Below are 10,156 nucleotides of genomic sequence, written 5' to 3'. Positions count from 1 at the left end.
AGAGAATTCAAGATAGGTGACTGGGGGAATACAAAAGTTTGGAAATGCAAAGGAAATAATGAGTTTAAATCTTGGACATACAAGTTTGAGAAGCCTACAGTGCACTCTGGTGTTCATCTTTAGCAAAATTCATATATGTAATTTGAGCTCAGTTAAGGGGTGAGGGCTTGGGATAGGTTGTTGAGATTCATTAGCATACGGGTAGCCATTTAGATCACCCGGAAGAAAAAAAACTTAAAAATAGGGGATGCTCCGGAAGTGACGGAGGTCAGACATTAGCAGGACGGAAGTAGACCGGCTGAGAAGAAGCGTCAGTTAGAGCTACGTTAAAGAATAAAGTGCCAGGTAGAGTAAGATTAAAAGTATGAGAAAATTCAGAAGGAACTGGTCTCAGGGAGACAGAGAAAGATACCATGAAAGAAGAGACTATTATCAGGAGAAGGCACACACCACCCACTCAAGGTAAAACAACAACATCTAATTAATTTGCCATTTAAATCAGAAGTCGTTGGTGGATTTGGGATGAACGTTTTTTAAGGAGCAAAGTCAGATTGCTGTGATAGTTATGTTGCTGGAGTTTGAATCTCAACTAGTTTGTGACCATAGGGCAACTACACTTCGTCTTAGCTGTAAAACGGAGATGATAAAATAATAGCAATTACCTCAGCATTATTATAAGTAATAAGTGAATATGTGTAAAACTGATTAGAAAAGCACCTTACATATAGTCAGCACTCCACATTTTAGTTATTGTTAGAATACTTTGCAGAATAAATAGCCCTTCAAAGGTGGTGAATGGCACTGTAAACTTAATTTCTGTTGGTGTCTGCAAGACATTTTAAAATGCCACAATGGAGAAACTAGATGAGCTTTTCCTGTTGAATATGGCTATGTTAAAAATAAAATAGTAATTTTAGACATTCAACATTTTGTAGTAATTCAACATTTTGTGAGGATGGTCCTTTCAGAATGTTCCAGAATGCTAAATTGTTCACTAGTCATGCACGCCTTTTCCCCAAGCTCTGCCCCTTTATCCTATAGGCTATGGAATAGTAGGACTCCTCACATTTCGAATTGATCTTCAGAGGGCTTTGGCTCCGCCTCCTGCGGCAAAAAAGTCCTTGTAATTGAACTATTTCATTTTTGTTTGTCCCCAGGCATGTCATTAGAAAACTAGGGGACTTTCCTTTTGAGTATAATGTTTACAAAAACAAAGCGGTTTTTAAATTTTAAACTAAGTAAATAAGTATCAAACAAGTAGATAAATAAGGCGGATGGGAGAGATCTGCAGGAACTGAAGGGAGGTGGAACTTAAGGTTGGAACATCGGTGTGCTTTTAACGACGGACCGAGCTACTTCCGGGAGAGAATGGGAGGGTGGAAAATTCTGTCCGTTTCTCGGGTTTCGCGCTCTTCCTAAGCATTGCTCATTCCGCAGCCGTGAGAGGTGGACACGTGAGGAGGTGGTGACGCCGCTACTGCCGAAACACGCTGCCACAAGCTCCCTGATGGCCACGTCTGTGGTGAGTGCCTGGGCCGGGGCAGGGCGACTGGGCGCCGGGCTTCAGTGGCTGAGGAGAGGGGCTCCGGGGCGGTCTGGCGGCTGCTCACGTGGGTAGGTGACGAATCACGGAACAGCTCTCTGCACCGCGGGGCGGGCCCACACTTAGCTGCCCGCCCCGCCGGCCCCGCCCCCGCCTGGTTTGCAATCGCTTTCTGGTCAGGGAAAGGAACCTGAGCTAGGAAATAGCGAGACGCGGGGATGTTGGGGTTTGTTGTTTTTGGTTTGCAGTCTCTTTCTCTTGATTATCTTCCTCTCTAAAAATCACTTTAAGTCACCTGACAAAGAAACTGGCTATTCATTGTTCTTAATTTAGCAATAGACTGGGCCCCGCAAATTAATGAGGAAGAAGGTATTCCTTAATTCTCCGGCACGAACGCCAACAGCGTTGCTTTCTTTGGTTTCACAGTCCTTATGCAAACATCAGTGAACGTTTACGTAACGTGGGAAAGTTTCCTAAGTGGAGCTGCCAGTGTTTCAAGTAGTTGAACTACTTTTGTGTGTGTGTGTGTGTGTGTGTGTGTGTGTGTGTGGTGTGTTTTCCATTCAACAGCTTTGAAGTCTGGCTCTAACATCTCACTTGAAAAGAGAAAACGCTTTCCCAGCTTATTCAGTGGCAGTTTTTGCCACTCTCTCTCCTTCTTTAAAGTTGTGGTGTCATTTTCATTGCCATGAATGTTTTGTAAAATATTGAGCCTAAAGTACTTAGTTGCCAGGAAAACATTATAAATGTTTATGTGGAGAATGAAAAACAATCAGATTCATTGAGAATATTATGTCCTAAAGACGTGAACTTAAAATTAGTGAAAATTTTTAAAATTGAAAACTTTAGAGCCCAGCCTTTCAAATGTCTGAATTTATATGAAAGAACGTGGACTGTATATAGAGCTACATAGTGGTTGAAATCATCAGCTTCTGTCAGTGGTTTTGTGTTTGTGAGGGGCTGAAAAGGTTGGTAATATATACTTCTGGAATTTTTCTTGTAGGATTTTAAAACTTACGTAGATCAGGCATGTAGAGCTGCTGAGGAATTTGTCAATATTTACTATGAGACAATGGATAAAAGAAGACGGGTGAGTGTTATAGACTCTACTAATCTTTATAGACTCTACTACTCTTTATTAAATACCAGGTCTTGTCTGGAGCCAGCCTTTCATCTGACTTGCATAAGTGGTAACTGTGGACTTATTCTTTAAAAGCAAATTGCTCAGGGAAGGATTGGTCTGTCATTAGTGGGAATATGGGCTCTGGAATCATATCCCAGGTTTACCTTTACCTAGTTCCTTGACCTGGAGCAAGTTGCTATTTTCCCTTAACCTCATTTTATTTTCAGGTTGGTAAGTATGAATTAATTAAAATACTGCCTTAACATTAGGCACAGCATATATTCACTTAAATATGTTACATTTTCTTAATTCCATCAGCTAACAAATACAGTTAAGGTAGTATTAGTGCTAATGAAGGGGTCGGTCATTACAGGGATTGTTTCCTGATTTGCCCCTTTTATTTCATATATTTATAGATAATTTCTCATTGCGGCTCAAAACTATAGGTTACACCCACAAAGAGTATCCACATAGCTTGGATAATATTAAGTCCTCAACAGACCAAGATTTCATCAGGTTTTCATCAACTTATCCCTGTACCATATCTTTTAAGTAATTATTTCAGTATGTGGTCAAATGAATCTTGCCTAGGTCCCTTACCAGCATAGAACTGTGCTTTGGAGAGCTACTTCTATCCTGCAGCTGCAAAAGTTAATACCCTATCTCTGAAAACCTATTTTTTAATAAAACGCATTTATTAAACATGGGATTTTTTAAATTATACTTTAAGTTCTGGGATACATGTACAGAATGTGCAGGTTTGTTTTATAGATATACTCGTGCCATGGTAGTTTGCTGCATCCATCAACGCGTCATCTGCATTAGTTGTTTCTCCTAATGCCATCCCTCCCCAGCCCCTCAGCCCCTGACAGGCCCTGGTGTATGATGTTTCCCTCCCTTTGTTCATGTGTTCTCATTGTTCAACTCCCACTTATGAGTGAAAACATGTGGTGTTTGGTTTTCTGTTCTTGTGTTAGTTTCCTGAGAATGATGGTTTCCAGCTTCATCCATGTAACTCCAAAGACATGGAATTACTCATGCTTTTTAATGGCTGCATAGTATTCCATGATGTATATGTGCCACATTTTCTTTATCCAGTCTATCATCGATGCGCATTTGGGTTGGTTCCAACTCTTTGCTATTGTGAATAGTGCTGCAGTAAGCATACATGTACATGTGTCTTTATAGTAGAATGATTTATAATCCTTTGTTTATGTACCCAGTAATGGCATTGCTGGGTCAAATGGTATTTCTGGCTCTACATCCTTGAGGAATGGCCACACTGTCTTCCACAATGGTTGAATTAATTTACACTCCCACCAACAGCGTAAAAGTGTTCGTATTTCTCCACATCCTCTCCAGCATCAGTTGTTTCCTGACTTTTTAATGATTGCCATTCTAACTGGTGTGAATGAGATGGTATCTCAATGTGGTTTTGATTTGCATTTCTGTAATGACCAGTGATGATGAGCTTTTTTCATATGTTTCTTGGCCACATAAATGTCTTCTTTTGAGAAGTGTCTTCATATCCTTCATCCACTTTTCTTTGGGATTGTTTTTTTCTTGTAAATTTGTTTCAGTTCTTTGTAGATTCTGGATATTAACCCTTGGTCAGATGGATAGATTGCAAAAAGGTTCTCCCATTCTGTAGGTTGCCTGTTTACTCTGATGACAGTTTCTTTTGCTGTGCCGAAGCTCTTAAGTTTAGATCCCATTTGTCAATTTTGGCTTTTGTTGCCATTGCTTTTAGTGTTTTAGTCATGAAGTCTTTGCCCATGCCTATGTCCTGAATGGTATTGCCTAGGTTTTCTTCTAGGGTTTTTATGGTTTTAGGTCTTATGTTTAAGTCTTTAATTCATCTCGAGTTAATGTTTGTATAAGGTGTAAGGAAGAGGTCCAGTTTCAGTTTTCTGCATATGGCTAGCTCTTTTTTCCAACACCGTTTAGTAAATAGGAAATCCTTTACCCATTGCTTCTTTTTGTCAAGTTAAAACCTATTTTTTTAGGGCAAAAGATAAAAGACATTTCTTGTACAGATATTTGATGTCAGGAGAAAGGGATGTGACAATGGATGTTTATTGTACCTTGTCTTGAATGTGCATTGTACCTTACTGCTTTCAAAAAATAAAGTAGAAAAAGGCAACATCGTTAATTGCCAGCATCAAGATAGGTGTTGGCCTTTTTTTTTCTTTTTTGAGATAGAGTCTCACTCTGTTGCCCAGGCTGGAGTGCAGTGGCACGATCTTGGCTCACTGCAACCTCTGCCGCCCAGATTCAAGCGTTTCTTCTGTTTCAGCCTCCTGAGTAGCTGGGATTACAGGCACCTGCCACCGCGCCCAGCTAATATTTGTAGTTTTAGTAGATATGGGGTTTCACCATCTTGAACTCCTGACCTTGTGATCCACCCACCTCAGCCTCCCAAAGTGCTGGGATTACAGGCGTGAGCCACCACACCTGGCCAGCCTTTAAACCCAAGTTACATTATAGAATTAAGCTAATAGTGTGTCATGTGACCTCAGAGTTTTAACTGTTGAATTTCTGCCTCATTTGGGCCTTAGCTTATTTGACTTATCAAAGTCTCTCCTTTAGCAAATACTCATGATTCTTTTGAACTAAGTACACTAATAGAGTAGTGCTATAGCTGAGCATGGTATGACATGCCTGTAGTTCCAGCTACTTGGGAGGCTGAGGCAAGAGGATTTCTTGAGCCCAAGAGTTTTGAGACCAGCCTGAGCAACAGAGCAAGACCCTGTCTCAATTTTTTTTAAAAAAAGCAGAGCAATATTCAAGAAAACATAGATACCTTCTCTGAAAAATGTGAGTAGTGAACTAATTCTAACACATGCAAACATTAAATGTTTCATATATGTATGGGCACTAGCATTAAAGGGTACAGGTAAGGCTTGATTGAAAACTGTTAATTCTCATAATTACAAAAGGAAGAGAAACTAAAACTGGCTTGGGGCTGCATGTGCTTGGAATTTGTGATCATTTCATTCATTTTAATACAGAAAGAAGAACTTAATTGGGTGCAAGGTTTTATTGTGTCTAAAGTGAAATATGAAAAAATATATTTTAGTGCTTAGTTTATAAAGAGTAGGGTAATATTTATTTAAGGCCAAGATTATAAGTCAGAGATTTTGTTCACATTAATTTCCAGTGGAGATGGAGCAAGGGGAGTGGAGATGAAAGTAGAACTACAAAAATGTTTATATACCATCTGTAATGTTTAAATCCATTTCTATAAAATGTTTACCTAGAACCAGAATTATTTCCCTTTTTAAAATTTATCATTCTTTTTAGGCACTAACCAGGCTGTATCTGGACAAGGCCACCTTAATATGGAATGGAAATGTTGTTTCAGGGCTGGATGCCCTAAATAATTTTTTTGACACATTGCCTTCTAGTGAGTTCCAGGTCAATATGTTAGATTGCCAACCAGTTCATGGTAAGATTATGATCTTTCAAGGTACTTCCTTTGTTTTTCTTTAGTAAGCACTGAGCTTTTACACAAAAAGCAGTGAGCAACTTTTAATGGTAGAACTATTTACTTACTTGAGCAATTTAAATATTATGAAAAATTTAAATGTCCAGTCACACTTTTGGTCTTCCTTCAGATTCTTTCCAATAGTAGGTTTTGATGGATTGTGTGATTATGGCTTATTAAAAGTTGTATGAAAAGTTGAGATTAAATGTGATTTTTGTAAATGGAGAAGAAAGATTATCTAATTTCTTGAAATGGTTACTTGCTTGCTGGGCCCTGAAATATCTCCAGAGTAAAATTATACCATATCTCTGATTAATGTGTTTCAGTATCTTACAATCTATTAATATTTCACAGAAATTTACTCTGTTATGTGAAAGGATAACTTTTGACAAGACAGTTTGATTCCAGATAGATTGATACAGTTTAATATAACCTCTAGGTGGGTTTCTAAGTGTCTTAAATTGTAGTTTTGGGTGACTTTTTTTCCTTTATAATTCCTGAAAAGAACAATAGTTTAAGAAGCAAAACACGAATAAGCTCTGTCAGAAACCTGAAATATTAATTAAGAAATATTAATATATATATGAAGCAAATGGTCCTATGCCAGATATAAGCTCTTTATTTTGAAACTTTAGAGAGAGCACCCCAAATTTTTCTGGACTGAAAATTTTAATATCTTTGAATGAGTATGTAGTTTTCTGGATTTGGGTATGCATGCTTAAGATTATGCTCAAGGGACAGAAAGTTTATGAAAAAAAGCTTAAGCGTTAGGCCATAAACCATGTATTTTAATCCTGAATATCTGCTTATTTCAAGATAGAAACTGACCTGTTCTCTTTTTTTATGTGGATAAAGAGCAAGCAACTCAGTCCCAGACTACAGTTCTTGTTGTGACCAGTGGAACTGTGAAGTTTGATGGAAACAAACAACATTACTTCAACCAGAACTTCCTGCTCACTGCACAGTCCACTCCCAACAATACTGTGTGGAAGATTGCAAGTGATTGCTTCCGTTTTCAAGATTGGGCTAGTAGTTAAAGGGGCAAACCTCCATTCTCATTTGGTCAATTAGTTCCAGCACCAGAAATTTATGTCAACTATTTTGATTGTAGAAGCACTATAATATGTGCTGAAACCAAATTTCTTTAATATTTTTTATTCCTGTCAGCACCTTTTCTACCAGATGCCAGTTTGGAACATTGCCCTTTAAGAGCTTTAAAGCTAGTTTTTTACATGCCTTATATACATTCCACTAACAGTAATACTAAACACATGATCTTGGTACTAACATACTCACTGTGAACCCAGCCTATTGCAAAAATAAAATCCTTTTATAATACTATCTATGGAATGTCAGCACAATATAACTCTCTGGGAAGAAGTGGAGTTTTCTGGTTATTAGGTTGATTTTGTAGTAAAACACATTGCCTGATTTCAGTTAACACTGGAAATGCCATTTTAATATATGGCTTTTTCAGATCAGTACAGTGAAAATAGTACAGATTTAGGTTTACATAACTACTATGACATATTAGAATTGCATATAGAGATGTTCAGTAGTCTTTCATTTTAAGCAATATTTTTTATTTTGGTGTGTTTTCTTAAGAAGTACATCAGCTAGAGAAGTGCAGAATATTCTCAATTGATAATCTGAGTATTGGGTACATTTGGTGGCTTAAAAGCAAAGTTTCCTGAAAAGATTTTTCTTGGCAGCTCGAGGTCTATACATTTAGGTAATGAGTGGTAGTAGAACTAATAGCTTTAACAGGGGTATAGGTAGGGAATGAGAAATAGAAATCCAAGGCTGAAGCCAAAAGTAAGGAGGGTGCCAAATGGTAAACTGTTGGTACTTGTTTTCTACCTCCTAAAAATGTAGCTTATGTTTAGGATTTAAATCACTAAGTTAGTAAGTATCCTTGCCAAATGGTCATGAGTGTCACTTTTCTTCTAAGACTAATTTAGATCTTTTCACTTCATCTCGTACTTATCACCAATGTATATCTCCATTTATTCAAGAACTTACGGGAGTAAAATAATAGCAATAAGTCTAACCTTTTAACAGGGTCTAACATGAGAGAGTTGGAGCCAAAGCCATTGCTATCTCTTGGTGACACCCTTAATTTTTAAGTCTTCCATGTGAACTTTAGGCTCAAAGTTTCTTACGTATCACACATCCCCCAAATAAATGATTCTTTCCCAGTGTTTTGTACCGTCAACTGCGTTATCTTTAGTTATTAAAAGAATTATTTAATTTTGTGATTTGTTCTTTCATATGACATTGGGTAAATAGATCTGTTTTCAAATATGTTCCTGCTATGTGGCTAAATCATTGTCTTTTTAGAAAGAAAATAGAGAATAGCAGATCTTCATGATAATCCTCAAAAGAACAAAATGCTTAACTTTATCTCTCAATTTCTAAAGGTAAAAAACCTAGATTCGGTTTTTACTTAAACATTAAATGTCTTTTCCATTTTTTAATATTGGTAAGCTAGATATGCCAGCTTTGTTTCTACATTGCAACCAAAAGCTGTTTCTTTTCATTTAATTGTGAAACCAGTAATTCATTTACTCTTGCCCAAAACTGTATACTGTATTTCTATTATACTAATAACATAGAATTATATGATAGTTGTATGGAACTCAAATTTACACCATGCTTTCTTGTAGTGATTGAAACTTACACATTTTATTCTACTCATAGTGAGCTTATTCTTATTTTAGATCGATTTTCTAAAACCACAGCTTTAGCAGCAACAATCAGAATGCCCAAATGCTGCCCTTTCCCTTACAGAGAACGATGTCAAGTAAAAGCTGCACATAACTAGCAATAACTAAATTGAACAGTGTGCATTGTTCATGATTATTGTGTGTTTTAAGACTTGTATATAAATTGCTTTTTCCAAACTCTGTATAACTTTTAAATGGCTGGAACTACTCTTATACGGACTAGACTGTATTTTTGACATGTTCTTATTTTTGTAACTTGAAAAAATAAAATTTTGCCTTATGACAGGTGTTGTCAAGCTTGTTTTAAGGTCTTTCAATTTTTGTTCTTAGGTTTCAGAATGGGTACTTTTTTCTTTGCAATATAAGGTTTTCCAAATTTAGGGAAAAAAATTACAGTAATGTATTAACAATGGTTGACAACTTGGATCTTTTTTTTGTTCCTTCTGTAACCTGCCATATCTTTCTCCTTTTCCTGCCAATTATTCACATTCCTGAGATCATCACTTGTTTGAGACACCTGTGAGGTTTTTGGTGAGAAGTTGGAAATCTTAACCTTGAGAAACTAGCTAAAATGCTATATTCAGTAGGCAGTGAAACCAAAATACAGTTGATTTCCAGAAAGAATGGTTCCATTAACTTTAATGCTACATTAAAAATACATCAACAGACTTTTTTGGAGGGGAATGAGAAGAAGCAATACCCAGCCAGGTGTGGTGGCTCACACCTGTAATCATAACAGTTTGTGAGGCCAAGGTGGGAGGATACTTGAGCCAAGGCGTTCGAGGCCAGCCTGGGCAAAATAGCAAGACCACTGTCTCTATAAAAATAAGTAAGTGGGTGGGGGGCTGGGCACGGTGGCTCACACTTGTAATCCCAGCACTTTGGGAGGCCAAGGTGGGCAGATCCACAAGGTCAGGAGATCGAGACCATCCTGGCTAACACCATGCAACCCCGCCTCTACTAAAAATACAAAAAGTTAGCTGGGCATGGTGGCATGCGCTGTGGTCCCAGCCTTGGGAGGCTGAGGCAGGAGAATCACTTGGACCCAGGAGGCAGAGGTCGTGGTGAGTGGAGATTGCGCCACAGCACTCCAGCCTGGGTAACAGAGTGAGACTTCGTCTCAAAAAAAAAAAGTTAGCAGGGTACAATGGCATGTGACTATAGGCCCAGCTACTAAAGAAGCTAAGTTGGGAGGATCACTTGAACCCAGGAGCTCAAGGCTACAGTGAGCCATGAATGCACAACTATACTCTAGCCTGGGCAATGGAGCAAGACCT

General features: G+C 38.0%; 1 protein-coding gene across 5 annotated transcripts; it reads left to right on the top strand.

The window, feature by feature from the left end:
• The first annotated feature begins 323 nt into the window (after positions 1-323).
• Positions 324-9,180, top strand: NXT2 (nuclear transport factor 2 like export factor 2). 5 transcript variants are annotated; one of them, XM_032250864.1, is made up of 5 exons: positions 324-462; positions 1,438-1,522; positions 2,547-2,633; positions 5,970-6,114; positions 7,009-9,180. In XM_032250864.1, the coding sequence occupies exons 1-5, from the start codon at positions 365-367 to the stop codon at positions 7,188-7,190; spliced, it is 597 nt and encodes a 198-aa protein (XP_032106755.1). In that variant the 5' UTR covers positions 324-364; the 3' UTR covers positions 7,191-9,180. The 5 variants fall into 5 exon arrangements, with proteins under 5 accessions (XP_032106755.1, XP_032106754.1, XP_032106752.1 ...); XM_032250863.1 differs by lacking the exon at positions 324-462 and having other exon boundaries at positions 1,342-1,522; XM_032250861.1 differs by lacking the exons at positions 324-462; positions 1,438-1,522 and adding an exon at positions 1,669-1,769.
• Positions 9,181-10,156: the final 976 nt, after the last annotated feature.

This window comes from Sapajus apella, unplaced genomic scaffold, assembly GCF_009761245.1.
Source record: "Sapajus apella isolate SASKATOON/1434 unplaced genomic scaffold, GSC_monkey_1.0 scaffold73, whole genome shotgun sequence".
NCBI lineage: Eukaryota > Metazoa > Chordata > Mammalia > Primates > Cebidae > Sapajus > Sapajus apella.
This window is presented reverse-complemented; position numbering and strand designations above follow the sequence as displayed.

Excerpts from the sequence above, each read along its gene's own strand:
- NXT2 (XM_032250864.1), top strand. The coding sequence starts at position 365 with ATGAGAAAATTCAGAAGGAACTGGTCTCAGGGAGACAGAGAAAGATAC. Across the intron at positions 463-1,437 it reads GCACACACCACCCACTCAAG|CCGTGAGAGGTGGACACGTG; the intron begins GTAAAACAACAA and ends CTCATTCCGCAG. Across the intron at positions 1,523-2,546 it reads CCCTGATGGCCACGTCTGTG|GATTTTAAAACTTACGTAGA; the intron begins GTGAGTGCCTGG and ends TTTTTCTTGTAG.